General features: G+C 45.3%; 1 protein-coding gene across 1 annotated transcript in view; it reads left to right on the top strand.

Annotated features, from left to right (window-relative positions):
• LOC144139762 (uncharacterized) overlaps positions 1–16,714 on the top strand; it is a 116,150-nt gene that overhangs the window by 45,876 nt on the left and 53,560 nt on the right. The window contains exons 7-8 of the mRNA XM_077672025.1: positions 9,196–9,279; positions 15,026–15,237. Of these exons, the coding sequence (XP_077528151.1) occupies positions 9,196–9,279; positions 15,026–15,237 (296 nt within the window). The remainder of the gene's footprint in view (positions 1–9,195; positions 9,280–15,025; positions 15,238–16,714) is intronic.

Genomic DNA, 16,714 nt, shown 5'->3' with positions numbered 1-16,714 from the left:
CAACGAAGCTTTGCAAGAAAGCAGGCACGCAACATCGTGCATAAAGAGGCTGAATTGTAGAGCGGCAGAATTGTGGCGCAAAAGCTAGTTACGAACACGCCACACGTCCTGATATTCTCCCGCCTATTTTGTATGGTTCCTGAGAAGGCCATTTAGTTGCGTAGCAATATATATTACGAGGCATAGTTTTATTCGTGTTCTTATTCGCAGAGCGTTATCCGGTGCACAGTTGGCAATGTTTTTAACGTAAAAAATAGACAACCCATTTAAATCATATAGAGAAGCAATGTCAATCATACTTTCTGCTTATTTCATCAACATTGAACAGCATTGCAGTAAAGACTTTAATTCGTATATATTAAGTATATTGTGTTATTGTTACATGTGGTTTCTATGCAATGTTAAAATATTTGCTAGTCTTTGCGCCCTTTAGCATTTTCATTCGCCCATAGTAACCGACAATTGTAAGAACAAAATAATTTGGCTACCACAGGTATGGTATGTTTTGCAGATGATTGCTTTCTGATACGACATATTCAAAAAAATTGTTAAAGTGAAGCTCTCTATGCCCACTCATAGCGCTTTTACGCCTGAACGCACTGCAGGAAAGCCAGCTTTATCAAAAGGGAAAGCTTATGGCGGTGATGATGATGATAAACTCAGCGCAGGAAAGCCAACTTTAAACAATGGGAGGGCAAATTGTGGTGTAGTTGTTAAAACGCGAAGTAGGAAAGCCAACTTTACAAATTTGGAGGGCACATATTGAAAAAAGACTAATAAGAAGACGAAGAGAAGCAGGATGAAAAAGGCGAAGCTTTCTCCGATACAAATGAAAAGTCCACACTCCTATCCGCCAAAGTCCAAATCAATGACAACACTGAGCTAACCGAAGCAGCATATTCAGATGACCCAATTACACACTAAAAATCATAAACACCACATTAGCTTAGCTCGGCACTTTGCATTGTGGACTTTGCGTTTGTATCGTAGAAAGCTTGGCGTTTCAACCTTGTGTGTTCCATAAACAGCGTTAGATTTTTTATGCTTTACAGTCCTAGAAAATCAAATTTTGTACCGTTTGCGCAGAAGCGGACAAAGTCACGGGACACACACCTGTGTGCCCTTACTTTTCATGTTTTTGTATCTGCGCCACTAAATCTTGCAAAACGGTAGCAACAAACCTAAGTATCACTGTGAAAATTCAATCAGTCAATAAATATATGCTAAAAATGCTGTTGGCCCGTGACTCCCACTGCAAAGTGCAAGAGTCCCGTGACCCCTCCCTGTTTTAAAGAGGGTCGTGGAGCGTAAAAGAGAGTCTTAGTAGAGTCTAAGGGAGTCACTGCAGCGACGACCCCCTTTGGACTCTCTTTTTTTTTTAGAGTGTAGAGAGAAAACGAATTGAAGTTTTAAGCTATTCTCAGGCTATCGCAGAACTCATAAAAATATGGGAAAAAAATGCGCGTGTAAAACCATGTTTGTTCTCTCGTGGAAGCACCCTAATTTCCACGTTCACCATGTGCGCCTTCTTTCGCCCCCTCAAGCGCGCAATCTTTTTCGCTCTTACAAGCATCGATGGCGTACTAACAGCCTCCCTCCCCCTCGCGGAAATTAGTGCGGAGCTTTTTACGTCTCACTGACGGCGTGGGTCGCGTAGAAAACGCACTGCAGGAAAGCCACCGTTCCTTTACGATGAGGATGACCACAGGTGAATTGAAAAAGAGAAGAAAACACAACGCTTCTTGCGGTGGGAATCGAACCTGTGACCCTCACGTTATGAAGACGACGTCGATCCATCTGATTGATCCATGAAGAATCGCCGATCCAGTTTAGGTTTGGAGTGGGCTGCACGGACGCGCAAAACTAGGAAGAAAGAAAACACGCGCCCCTCTGTCGGGCCATGACGATGGGTGAATTCGAAGCTTTCTTCGCGCCAAATCAAACGGCGAAGGGTCAAAGTCAAGGCCGCTACGATCGAGAGTCCAAACCGCGTGCGAGTCAGTAAGTGCTCATCGAATCCAATTCCAAACTATCTGCAAGTTTAACACCACGCCCAGACGACCATCAACGCATTATTCAAGGGACAGCTTCGCGTTCAACCATCGTCGTCGTACAGAAGGAGGGGCGCATGATTTTTAGAAACGCTTCCGAAATTTCTCGGGTGCTGGCTTTCTTATATTTCTCCATGACGGCGCAGCTTTCCCGAGGAGTCGAGCACCCACACGATGATGCACAATGTAGCACGAAATTGCTTCCACTACGCGACTTCAGCTTACTTGCATCCTGACTTAATCGGTCGTTTACGCACCTTCCTTCCGCTGAGTGTACACGAGCGACCATACGGAAGTACCATATTATACAAATTGCGGCGTTGCTTTCTGCGGAGAGCGTGACACATGCTTCTCTGCGGTTTCTATTACATTGAAGGTTGTTTGTTTTTGTTTTTCGTTTTTGGCACGAAATAAGTTCAGCATGCAGCTTGTACCGCAAGGTAAATGCCGAGCCGTCAAAACACAAGAATGAATGGAGGCGCGTGCCACGCGATTCACGGAGCGCAAACACCACAGTTGGGTATGATGTATACCACTTTCCTGCGCTCGCTAACACACTCACTGGGCAGGCAGGGAGGCGCGCAAACGACCGATTAAGACAGCATGCAAGCGCACTGAGGCTGCGTACTGGAAGCAATTTTGCGGTACATCGCGCATGGGGCGAGTGCTCGACTTTTTTGGGAAAGCTGCGCCGTCATGAAGATATATAAGAATGCCAGCATCAGCGAAATTTTCAAGCGAAAGCTTTCTCATTGTGACCGATTGCGTCCTGTCAAAATGCGATGCATTTCCCCATAGACCGGTTGGTCGACCGAAAAGCTCTGATAGGATCTCCAGACACAGGGCGTGTGCGTGAAACCGGGCTGGCATTGCGTGAAACCGGTTATTTGAAAATCGCGAAAAAGGAACCGGGTTCTAGGTAAGACAATATGCGCATCCGTCATGAAGAAGGAGTACAATAGTGTATCTTTATGTGATAAACCACTTATTGCACGAAGAATGGTCGTACAAGTTAGTCCTTCGTTTGAAATTTCGGTCTCGAAAAGTTTGACGATCAATCCCTTTTAGCAAATCTTTTGACGCACTTTTGATGCAGTTTTGGTGTAAAATGTTTTCGCGGTTCTCTCATATTTCTTCAGGAAGGGGTCGTCAAGCTTTTTCACTTCTAGCACAAAAACTGCCGAGTCTTCACGTCTCCTTTAAGTACGAGGCGTTCTATAGACCGTTTCATCCGTTAATCTTTAGCACAGCTCTGGGCTGTGTTGCGCATGCGCAATTAGATCATCCTGTCGAGTTCGCCAATCATAGATCCGCTATCACAGCCCACTGGTAAAATGGTTTCTCCCAGGAAGAAGATATTAAAAAAGGTCTATAGTGCGAAACCTTAGAAAATGAACGTCCTGGTTCGTGTGCTGCTAGCACGCAATTATAACACCGAAGTCGCACTCCTTGAAAACATGATTTGCGCCAACAGCTAATACGTCTCATCACTTGGATAGGCATTTTGAATGCATCGGCTACAGGCCCCATTTTCACCATCAGAAGAGTCAAAATAAAAGGTGTTCTGTACGTACTATGTCTTTCTCAGAGATGGCCGCCATCAATATCCAAGAGAGATAAAATTTGCTGTTACGTTTAACCTAAATTCTGCGTGGCATCTATGTCGGGTGCTAACGATCATATCTGGTCATACAAATTTACATAGCGGAATGGCTCATAATTGCTTAATATTTCAATTCGTTAAAAGGTTATATCGAATGAACGTAAATGTTTCCAGAACTCCGAATTTCTTCACAGAGTGGAATAACTCATAATTGTTTAACATTTCCACTTGTTTTATCTCCGAATTTGTAGATCACTAAAAGGAAACGCCGAAAGCCAAACTTTCCTTAAAGGTGTCGTTACTTCAAAACTATTTTTGTGTGCCTTGAGAAAGCGCGCCAAATTCAAACAAAAGCCGGTGGAACGCATTATTTAAGTGTCGCGCGTCCCAGCCTGCTCAGCACTGGGCATTGCCCTTGTGCGTGTCCCGAGCGGGGGCGGCCGCAATTTCGCGGAGCGCCTCGATAATAAATATTATATTCGTGCTCCGAACATTTTTTCCAGTTTAAGCCATTCTTGCGGAAAGCTCCTTGCTTAGCGTATTTCAGACAGCTGCAATACTGTAATTGAAAATTCTCTGCTAGATTCGGTCATGCATGCAAAAGTATTCCAGTGCTGCGGATAGTTTCCAGGAGCCTTCTACATGCATAAGAAGTGCGCAAGCCCCCCTCCCCTCCTCCTCTGTTGCGCGTCTTGAAATTCACGGGGCATGCCGTGATTAAACCCGATTTATATGCAGTTGTGATTACGCTTGGCTCCGAATTCAATGTCCAAGTTTTTTAAAGTGTGCCTTACAAAATGTCAAGAACGCGAGCGTCCATTTCTGCGTGTTTTGCATCTTGATAAAGATCCATTCGATAGTCCGCGCTTCTCATCCTTTTTGCCATGTCGTCTTTGTGCTGTTACGTCATGAATATGCGATAACTACCACTGTTTTTAATTGGGTACATCATCATCATCATCACCACCATCATCATCATCATACCTCCAGTATGGAATACCTAGCACTGTTTATAATTTGCTACATCATCATCATCATCGTAGTAATAAACTGCGTCGCAAATATGTGATAACTACCACTATTTCTAATTTGCTACATCATCATCGTCATCATAAATAGGCGATAACTAGCACTGTTTCTAATTTGCTACATCCTCCTCCTCCTCCTCCTCATCATCATCATGATCATAACCCATTTATTTGTGTGGATTGAAGGATGTCCCACAATTTTTACAGCAAAGCTGTTTTTTGCTGGGATTCAGTGCATTTTGGTTCTTTGGCGCCAGTAAACGACTTCCGACAAACAAATTTTTATTGGGCATGCTCAGCAGGAAACAGATGAAACACTTTTGTTATCAAACTTTGCCCCCCAAATTTTGAGAAATGGCCACTAAGGCGACGAAACCGTAACTGCTAGTTGTATTTGCTTACCGTAATTGGTTCAGAATAAGAAAAGTAGTGAACGTGATACAGAACCTTCGCGTTCAGGGCTTGGCCATCAACGGAGGAAAAAAAAGGGCAGCCGCTTGTCTGTCTACTACGATAAAACTCTAATCCTTCCAAGTTTTATGACTTAATCAGAAAGCCATAGTTTCTGCAATTACCAAGTGACGAGGAGGAGGAGGAGGAATAAACATTTATTGAGCTGTATTAGTTCTGTTGTGGGAGGCCTCCTTAGTCCAGGAAGCCTTGGTCCTTGGCTGCCCGGCGGGCCCTGTCCACCAGTCGTTGCTGGTCTTGAGGGCGTGAGCTGGTCAGCTGGTCCTCCCACTGCTCCAGTGTTGGGTTTGGTTGGGGGGTTAAGTGACGAGAAGAAAATAATACGTGTACATTGTCTAGACAATGGCCATGAACCTTCGCAGACTGCAATGGCTCTTACTTTCTTCCCCCGCATAGCAGAAATTTTAGAGCGACAGCTTTCTTAGTGGGGCCGACGACGAAACGTCAAAAAACTAATGCATTTCCCCATAGACCGGTTGGTCGACCGAAAAGCTCCGATAAGATTTCTGGGCACATGGCGCGTGCGTGAAACTGGACTTCCGTTGTGTCGAAGCGGTTTCTTGAAAATCACGAAAAAGTAACGGCTCTGGATAACACAGCAATACACGCATAGATCATGAAGAAGCAGTACGAAAGCATACCCTTATCTCATAAACCACGCATCTGTATACATTTAGACCATTCGTAGATGCGTTTACCTAGTGCGAGGAAAACCGTCGCATGAGTTCGTTCTTATAGCGCATTCTGTTGGGCGTTTAGGAGCGATCTGGAGTGCTCTGAAAAGAATCCGAACCTTCGGTTGGTAGAATTCGAGCGCTCGAACTATACTCGGTGACAACTTAAGAACGGCACCAGAAGTTGCCGCTGTGCCTTATCACCGTAGCCGGATGTTTCTCCGCACAGCGCAAGTAGGGCGTTACTGAGAATATTTTGAACATGGCGTGAGCCGTTCCCGTGATTTTTTGGACTTAATATGCTTATAAACGACTCCAGTGACGACAAACAAACTGCGTGAGGCAAGGCAGACGATATCACGCATTCATAGCAAACCCCTTTCAAAACGCGCGCGCACTGACGTCACGGGTCCGCCGCTTTAGCGGAGTGATACACTACATGAGGTGGTGCCGTTCTTGAGTTGTAACCGCGTATACTTTCGGTTGGTTCTTTCGGCGCGTCAGACGCCGACTCGGAGAGCTCCCGACCGCTCTGACTTCGAAGTGAGAGCGTGGTGCGATCTGGCCGGGAGGGTGGGTCACGTGACACAAAACGCCGCGGTTTACCATGGCCGGACTGGAGGAGCGGCGGGCGCGCATGCGCGCTAGCCGCTCCTCCAGCCCGGCAGTGGGTTTACCCGGGGGCTTTCCGCGCTGGCTGCACGGTGGCGCTACAGGCGCGCTGTTTCGAGATTGCCGATGCATTCGGTTGGTACGCTGCTTCTCGCACTCATTCGGTTGGTACGGTGCTTCTCGCACTCTGATTGCGAGCCGCCTTGGCATCTGGCGAATCTGAGCCAGAGGACCGGAGCGGCCAACCGAATACGCCATTAGTTTGCGATTTGGTTATTTGAAGGTTTGACGGACGCACTCTCAGCGAAGGTTGGACGTACTTTTAACCTTCGCGCTTCTCTGAACTTTTTTTAGAAAGGGATGGTAAATTTATCGATTATATTTTGCGAGTGGCTCGATGGTTGACGCATTCGACAGGCAAGACAGATCTTTCCACATATCCAATTTAGTTGAGGATATCCCCGAACCCTATCAATGTTTAGAGAGGCGATGAAGACAAAGTACAGCTTTGCTGAATTTAAAGGTAGCTCATTCAGCTCCATTCCGGTCACGCAACATGTTTTTAATCCCAAATATGCAAGAAATACTTGAAAACGTTTACATTTCGCTGCAGTGACGTATTATGGGAAGGAGTGACGCAGTAGAGGCCGGAAAGAAAAAAAAATGCGCGACAATAAAACGCTGTGAAGGTGGTTGGAAAGCGAAGCTGTAAACTACACCCACAACGATTACCCATGCGACGTCACTTGAATTCACACACGTGGCTCTACAAAGAGCGCCGCGAGAGGTCGCATGTCACTATCAGGTAACATTCAGCAAGAACGCAGGGGGTAAACCCGCAGCTGTGCTCAGTGAGTACACCGTCTGTCTCCCCCATCTCCGTGTGCGCTCGCAGCTCAGTTGGTAAGACAACGGGCTCTAGCTCCGTTTCTCTATTCGTTCCAGGTTCGATTCCTGGGGGTGTCAGTAGTTTCTTGTATTTGTTCACGGGAGTTTTCTGTTTACGCAAACGGTCGTGAGAGAAACCTTGGCTGGTGGGGGTAGAAAGCTTCGCTTTAAAACAGCCATCAGTGTGTTTACTGTACGTTAGCATTCAAGTGATGCTATAAAACGTAACTCGAGGGCCCCCTGCTACCGTACAAACATGTGGCTTAGCGATGGCTGTGTTCAGCGGCCGCCTATTTCACAAAAAAGTTACTCTGACGTCATAGAAAAATCTCAGGAAAGTGGTTAGGGAGTCGCCACTGGTTCACCTGTTTTCTTTGATATCTCGATTATTTGTTTGAAGTTCGCGATAAAATTGGTATCATTGTAATAAAGACAAAGCCGCATTTTGATTGAATCAAACCTGTGTTTCGCCTTCATGGCCCTCTTATACGAATTATTAACCTGTTTCTCATGATCCGCATGGCGACTCTAGCCTAAGCCCAGTTCTTTCGCTTGATTTGAATTAAACTGTCAACCAAGAATTCAACCTGCTGTTTTCTTATCTTCTCAAGTGTGACGCCTGGCATTTTTGTTTTCCATGGGTCGTCGGGCTGATTGAACCCCAAATTCCCCCAAAGCATGTTAACGCACTTAAAAGGGTTATGATTACAAAATACAAGTTTAGTTGATTAGAATGACTGCTTTGTCTCTATAATATTGATAAATTTATCGCAAGCTTCGAACAAATATTGAAAGTATTAAAAAAAATTACACCATCTTCCCGTAGGGGAACCCTGAGTAGTATGCGAAGCAGCCTATGGGGTCGACTAAAGTTCCCATTAGTTTTCAGTTCGTTGTTTCCGTTGACTTCGCGTGCCTTATTTGTATCAGAAGCTTCTTGACGTAGTAGTTTGAATGAGTGAAGGACATAAGCTGCGTTCGTAGCACATGCTCCCGTCTCGGTTTGTAGCGCAGTGGGAAGAGCGCCACGTGTCTCCCATTGCGGCCAGAGAGTCGTGGGATCGAGACCGGGCACCACCCAACTATTTCTTTTTATAGTGGACTGCGCTCACGTCAGCCCGGACGCTGACGGAACTGAAGAGACACGCATACGCAGTAGAGTGCGGATGGCGGACAAGGGAGGGAGGGACACAGCCCCGAGCATGAAATGCTCCGCATCTAAAACATGTGAAGCAGAGGCGACTCCCTAGCCACTTTCCGGCAACTTTTGTGTGACGTCACAGATTCTTGTTTGTGTGATTGGCGGCCGCTGAACTAACTCATCGTTAAGACACATGACTGGGCGATTGTAGTGGGGAGTCTAGGTCATTTTTGTCGCATCCCTTGAACACTAATGTACATTGAACACGCTGAAAATTGTTTTAGTGCTGGCCGATATGACGTGACTCGTGCCAATAGCACGTCGCTGTAGCGCGAAATTTGCGTTTTTCAATAGCACTTACGTTCTTTCGGTACAAAAAAACGTCTTTTGTAGTTGGAGTAGAGCTGAAAAAGGCACTGAAGCCTGAGTAAGGTATTGAATAAGGTACTTAAGTTCTTCCAAATGGGACCCCAGAAGCCATTCTTTGGTTCTGGGGTCCCACCTGTATATTTCCATGCAGATGTATTTATGTACAGTACAATTGATTGATTGATTGATTGATTGATTGATTGATTGATTGATTGATTGATTGATTGATTGATTGATTGATTGTGTTTTACCTCGGTGGCCCCTTCAAAAGCTCTGGGAAATTTTTTTTATATCTCAATAAAAATACCGTTTTATTGGTTAGAGTTGAAACCCGTTCCCTGGTTTCTTGTACTCGCAGCTTGCCTACCAGATATGGTCGCGGACGCGTCCCAATTTGGTCTTGCCACAACAGACATTGGCCCCATCACTGCGTTTGTAAACGGTAAGTCCTCGGGAAAGAGATAAAGACTGATTATTTTACAATGCCTGATTCTAGGCGGTAATAGACTATTTATAACACTGTCTACCGTAACCCGATAAAGCGGTCGAATGCGCGAGCTATGTAAAATCAATGTTCTGACTGAAAAACCCAGCAAGTGTGAAGGCACGGAAATGGGCCTACCGCGATGAATGCAGCTTGTGGTTTTTACAGGCCTACCCCGCGCCATGATAATTGGCACGAGTTGGTGTAAAAAAAGCGCCTGAGACAGTTAACGATTTCTTTACAGCGCGGGGCACACATTTGCTAGCAACCGACGGCACTATAAGAATAATTTTATATTTGTAAAAAAATAGCCGCGTATCTGCGTGCTCCGCTGCAAATGTAGTCACAGACGATATTCTTCTGCAACCCCTGCCCCATCGCTCTCCGCCCCTACCCTTCACCCTCTACATCGCGACCATCGCTCAGCTGATGATGAATGAGACGAGTTAGTCCGATGCGAAAGTTAGTCCAATGCTATTCAATTTTCCCGCGTTCGCACTGCTCAAGCGCCATCTGTTACGACAGCGCGCATCTTTTTCTTTATCTTCTTTTTTCTGCCTAGAGCAGTCAGAACTAGAGCTCTGTTCTTTTTGTGTTCACTTTTGCCTCTCCTTTCTCCGCCATATTGAACGCGTTGTTGTATTAACTTTGCTATCATAACTACCAATCCAATGTGTATTCGCGAACATTTTGGTTCATCTGTCTACCCCTCGATTCATACGCCAAGCCAAGGTGAGAGAATACTTGGCCGCGATTGCTGGCATGGGTCATAAGTGTACACATCATTCGGTGCAAAGGAGAGCTCAAGCACATTTGAGAAGTCAATATCAAATGTGCTTGAGCTCTCCTTTGCACTGAATAATGTGGACATGAATGATCCATCTCAGATATCGCGGCCAAGTACTCTCTCACCGTGGCTTGGCATCTGAATGGAGGGGTAGATAGATAAACCAAAATTTTCGCAGTCATGTAGGCCACACTATATTCTTCAATAGGCGCTACAGCGGCCGCTCGAGGTCAAAACGTATTCGCCTCATAACTAAGACACAAAGAAAAGCGCAGCCATGCTCCACTTCGAAGTCCATGTGAATTACCGAAGTCTGCAGATTCAAGGCGACGCCGAGAACACGTGAGCCGGCTGCCGACCACGTGCACACCAACGGGCCGTGCACACCGAAGCAATCGCCGGGAATTAATTGAAGAATTCCGGGAAAAGACCCCGGCTGGGCGTCCCAGAAGGCATGCGGGTGAACCGCGGAATGAAACGTCATTATAATCTCTCGGACTCTCCATTTTAGCGTTTTTCACCGGGGAAAAAATTAAAGTCTATTCGTCTAACAGCAAGGATATTTGAAACGGAAAGCTTTCCTGCGCTGCAAAGCGGATTGGATCAAAGTACAGTCTCCTGAGGGATTCGTTAGTTGTCTGCCGATGGCGGAAGCCGGTGATACACTGACTGGTGTTCTCCATGCAACGACTATTTGCACCTGCGTCTAACGCCGAAACGCCTTGCGACAAACAATTATGCTCTAAAGAAGAAGAAGAAGAAGAAGAAGAAGAAGAAGGAAAAAAGAAGAAGAAAAACAAGAAGAAGAAGAAGAAAAAGAAAAAAAGAAGAAGAAAAGACGAAAAAGAAGAAGAAAAAGAAGAAGGAAAAGAGAAAAAGTAGAAGAAGAAGAAAAAGAAAAAAAGAAGGAAAAGAAGAAAAAGAAGAAAAAGAGAAAGAAGAAGAAAGAGAAGAAGAAAAAGAAGAAAAAGAAAAAGGAAGAAAGAAAGGAAAAGAAGAAGAAGAAGAAGAAGGAGAGGAAGACCTTGAAGACAAGGGGAGATTGGCCCGGTATAAAGTGTTCTCTGCGCACCTGCACTTGATGGGCCCTTGTGGAAGCATGTTGTGTAAGTTGGCTTTCCTGCAGTGTGTTTTGGGCTTTTGGACTTTGACTTCGGGCTTTGAAGGCATTGGCTTTCGCCCAGAGGAATGTTCGCGTGTCAACCATCTTTCACTTCACCCACGATCATCATCATCGTCAGAGAAAGTTGACTTTTCTGCGGGGTCACCACCAGCAAGCAAATAAAGCTTCGCTTTAAAATCCAACCTGCTTCGACAGTGTCGGAATGGCGCTATCGGATAGACATCGGCTTCATAACGCGAAGGGCCCAGGTCCGATTCCGTCCAACGGAAGCGTTTTTATTGAGCCGCTTGTGTAAAATCGGTTTTCCTGTTGCGCGTTTTGCTGTGCGCCGCATGCCATTACCGAGGGATAAAAAGCTTCGCTTTAATCTACAGCAAATCGCAGTGCACGCGGGCGGAGTGTAGGCGTTTCCAAGTCAGCACAGCCACGTGACGCATGGCGCCATCTAGGGGCATGTTTCAAGCTATGTCCACATGCTTGTGGCACTCAATATAGTCCTGAATTTTTTTGGTCTCGTAGGGTTGCTGTTACGATCCCGCGGAGCGAACATGAAGTTTGAATCCCGCTAATGGTTTTTTTAATTTTTAGTGGTTTGTAATACTTGAAGAATAATATTTTTATCACGCATATAATACCTTTGTGACACCTTCGCCCATTATAAATAGGATTTCTGGTAGTTCCTGGTAGCTTACGCGTGAGTTTCCCCTACTCTTTAGCAGGTTTGGTGTCACCTCTTATGTGCATTTCGGCCATTTTTTGTATATTTGTAAATACCGTGGTTGTTGACCTGTTGGGTGGGTCACATCTTTTTCATTTTTTTGTAATTGTGTTCGCTTCTGGTTGGCTTAGGTTTTCCATGAAATGGAGCCAAAGGCTGGTGAGCTAACGGTTACGTGCGTTTTTACATTTGTGTTGTTTTATATATTCTAGCTGATGTTTATTTCAGTTAGAGCGTTTTTTTTGCACTTTACGTAGGTTTCCACTGTGATCCAACCGCCATAGCATGCTTCGATGGCGTCTGGCTGTGCTGACTAGGAAACGCAAATGCGCGCCCGGGCTCAGTATCGGGACCATAAAAACCGCGTTAGTCTTTTGACAAATCGCATTTCCACTTTCCACAAGAAAATATCGTCTTTCTCGGGCTACTTAAACCCGGAAATTTCGTCTGTATTTCTGCCTGTCTTTCTGCTTCTCCTTCGACTCAACCGCGCGGCCAAATGTTGAAAGAATTAGACAAAAAGAAGTATTTATATTTATTCCAAACTCTGAATTTTATAGCATCCTTCCTACTTGTCAATATTGTTCAGTGACAAAAGAATTTGGCATATTTGAGGCAAAACATCAATACATAACTAATATAGCAGAGTTATTTCAATTAAAATAGAGCGTAAATTTTGCGATAGAAATATTTCAACCGCAAAATAAAAAAAAAGGGCTCCCGCTCAAGCCTGGAGCCCGTGGATCTAGCGCCATGCCAAGCTGTAACAAAAGGTCCCAACAGGTGGCCCACCAGCAGTGCGAAAGCGGGAAAATTGAACTAAGTTCAGCAAACCTCGATTGCGTTTACCATGGCACGACCGGCACAGGAGGAAAACAGCGTGAGAGGTGGGGGAGAGGAGGAACAGTCACGTGGCATAAGCGGCAGAAGATTACCGTCTTTCAACGACGTTTGCAGCGAAGGGAGCAGATACGCAGGCGATTTTGAAAGCGAAGTTGTCTATGGTTAGGATCCAGCATATAGTCTCTGGCCAGGGCCCTCAAATAGTTTTTTAAAGTCACTAATCCTTGCGTATAACCTATGCGCGCAACGTTGTGTCGCAAGATTGATCTAGAGTCCTTGCAGGCAGGGCAGTAGGGTAAAAGATGCTCAATTGTGTCTTCCGATGCCCATTTGTTGCAGCTGGAATCGGGAGATCTCCCAATGCGGAAACGTTAGCTGTTGGTGTAGGCTGCATTAAGTCGTAGCCGATGAAATAATGTTTCAAATGACGGGGGAGCTGGTGAGGAAGCTGCCCGGAGGAGGTGGCCTCCTTTTTCTCAGCAACGCGTAGCCCTAAAATTTCTGTTTTCGTACCTTAGCGATACTGGCTTAATTAAAAAAACTTTAAATCTCCTCACTGTGAGACTCTTGCACTTGCCTTTTTTTACCTAAGTTCGTTGGAACCCTCGAAGCTTGTATTTCTTTTCTGCCCTCCTCTCTCTTGGGCCTTTCTTCATTTTCCCCCTCCCCTAACAGAGTAGCATGAAGGCGATTTTGTACGCCGGCTAAACACTGTTTTCTAATAAAGAGCATCTCTCTCTCTCTCTCTCTCTCTCTCTCTCTCTCTCTCTCTCTCTCTCTCTCTCTCTCTCTCTTTCTATCTATCTCTCGTCTCTGGCGACAGACCTAGCGTTGGCCAACAGTTGGCAGCGCATGCAAACATAAAAGAAATGAAAATAACGTCTCAGGGTCTACATATTTTTATACAAAACGGCTCATATCGGCCCTAAAAAGGATCTTCCCGGCAATGCGTTGGTGTAGAGGTGACGCTGACTGTAGGTGGATTAGCTTAAGCTTAGACTTCGTGAGCAGGCTGTCCCACGCCATGTGTTGGACAGGGAAGCATGGCTTCAATGTTCTATCATGGCCATCTACAGGAAGGGAGTATGATTATAGCGCCAATTTATGCTCGTTTCCGTCACCATCGCCTCTTTCCCGAGTAGTGTTTACTCCTCAACCCGCGGAGTCTTTCCTCTTCCCAGGGAGGATGGGATCTGATTTCTTTTTGGGTGACCGCGGGTTATCGCGATTTCTTATCGAGTACCCGTGAGTAATCGCTGCTCAAACTCGGGCTACTTAAGGGGGACTCACCTGATCACATTCCTATGGGATTTACTACTTAAATATCACAAATACCATCGTGCACCCATACAAAAAGCTTTACAAATACATATTAATGTTCACAACGGCCTAGTTTGCTTATGTTAGAGATATGAGTCTTCTGTACTAAAATAAAAAACTATAAAACACTCACCGGCTAGACAGCCACCACCATCTTGTGAAAACTGTCCAGTTTAAAATAACGACAGGAATACCGCAGAAACCTACCAAGAATTCCTGCCGTACGACAAAAACCTTTGTTGTGACAACAGAAGCCCTGTCGTTATGAGAAAGCCATCTGTTGTTACGACACATATTTATGTCGTAACGACAAAGTCAATGACAAACATTCCTGTAGTCTCAACAGAACGGCCTGTCACTACGACAGCCATCATGCTGTAGTGACATAGCCAGCTGCCAAAATCACGACAGAAGAATACGACAAGACGACAGTACGACACGCAAAAATACGACGCAGGACTGCAGGAATTTTTCTTGTCATTTCCGACTGGGCGGATAAATCAAAATACTTCGATTGTTTATTTTCTGCCTAAGAAGTAATATACGTCTAGAAGAAGCAAAGTAGGCTGTTAGGAACATTTCTATGAATATGTAAAACGTTTCTTATCGGCACACGATGCTTTTTAAGCGTGAGGTCATAAATTACTAAGTCCCATAGGATTGTGATCAGCTGAGTCCCGCTTAACCTGGATGACGTCACACTTTCTCGATAAGTCCCACAGGATTGTGATCAGCTGAGTCCCCGTAACCTGGATGACGTCACACTTTCTCTATAAGTCCCATAGGATTGTGATCAGGTGTGTCCCCCTTAACCTGGATGACGTCACACTTTCTCTATAAGTCCCATTTGTGATTAGGGGAGTCCCCTTTAACCTGGATGACGTCATACTTTATTTGTGCGCGCTGGTCGCAGCGCTTCCAGCGGTTTCGAGCTACGCGGACGAACTTCAAGTGGGCGCGACACGCCTCAGTCAGCTTTGGCCGCAAATCGAGCCGCTGATCGCCGACGGCGTTCCGGAGGAGCCCACCAAGGTCATTTGCAGCGACAGCACACACGGCTTCTGTTCGTACCTCGAAAATGCCTGGAGGCAGCTGCGATCCATCACCAAGGACGTGTTACTAGCTGTACGTCACGGACCTAGTGTAACGTTCCCTATGTACGGAACTATGGGAATACGGTGTTCATGCGGAGTCTACCGTATTTTCCTGTATAAATGCGAATTTTATGCATGCGCAGTCTGCACTGCAATTTGAATGTATACTTCTTACATGACCTGTATATGAAGGGGCACGGACCCCACCAAGCCGCTTTATTGGCTCGGGATGTCAGGAGTGCATGTATGCACTCCCGACATCTGTAAGTGTGTGGATGCCAAATAAACAGATTGATTGATTGATCGTGCCGATACAAAAGTGAAGGAGGTATTCTATCCAAAAACAGGGCAGCCACATCATTTCTCACCATAGAAACGTTTGGCACAGTTTTCCCGTATCTGCCTTCAATAACGTACGAAATCAGACTCCGTATACTTTCCATATACTTCGTATATATGGAATCTACAAGGACAATATTTCGACGTTTCTGGAAGACTTGGAGAAAAAAGAAAAGGTGTCGAATCTTTTGAAGCGTATGCACAGTTTGGTTACCATGTCTTTCTCAAACACATCCTTTGTTTTATGGCGACCACGTGACAGGCTAAGAACTCCGTATTCCCATCAATCCGTATATACGGAACCTTCGGGAGTGTGCAATGGTTTACATCATTAAGCGAGTCACCACGACAGAAAACACTTGTACTCAAGAATTTGTAGCTGGGCTAGTTGGCGCATATTAAGTTTACAGGAAATCAACTGAACGTTAAAACAAAGGACTAAGTGTTACGAAGTGACCCTGTCAATTCTGTGTTACCACTTAGCCCTTTGTTTCAATGTTCAGCTGGTTTCCTCTAAACACTTGTATTCAGTTCGAAATAACTAGTTTTTGTAACTTACTCAGCTGTATTCCGGCCACGCAGGACGTATCTTGACTGCAAAAATGAAAGAATTGTTGAAACATTTAAAATCGCCCTACGGTAACGTAATATATGCCAGCACTAAAAGCACATCCGTGTGTTAACTGCCCGTTAGCACTCAGTTGACGCGATCGAGTTAACGTGAGTAGGGGCCCAGTCATGTTTTTCCGCGGCGGCTGAGGTTGGTTGCCGCCAATCACACAAGCAAGATTCTCTGACGTCATAAATACAAAGCCCGAAAGTGACTGGGGAGTTGTCACGGCTTCATCTGTTTTCCTTAATATCTCCATTTTATGTTTGGAGTGTTTGATAAAATTGGGATCATGGTTATCGGGACGAAGCACACTTAAAAGGAATATAAGCTAATTGCACATTGTCTTCACAGCGTCTTTAAGCGCGGGCCGTTTCTCCCTCTCGATTTACTGCAGTAGTCGTATCTACTAAAATAGTTTTCAAACGAAGAATTCGAAGAGAGATTACGAGTTTTGGTGTAATGAAGTGATTGCACTAGTGTAAGGTCTGGTTGGCGCGCTGCGAAATAACAACCTTGCGGAGATTACGTGAACCACGGACGATTGAACGCAGTTGTA

The sequence above is a fragment of the Haemaphysalis longicornis genome, unplaced genomic scaffold (assembly GCF_048455015.1).
Source record: "Haemaphysalis longicornis isolate Haplotype H1 unplaced genomic scaffold, Haemaphysalis longicornis Haplotype H1 scaffold_5, whole genome shotgun sequence".
Classification (NCBI taxonomy): Eukaryota; Metazoa; Arthropoda; class Arachnida; order Ixodida; family Ixodidae; genus Haemaphysalis; species Haemaphysalis longicornis.
Note: the sequence above shows the minus strand (reverse complement) of the source record. Positions and strands in the feature narration are given on the sequence as shown.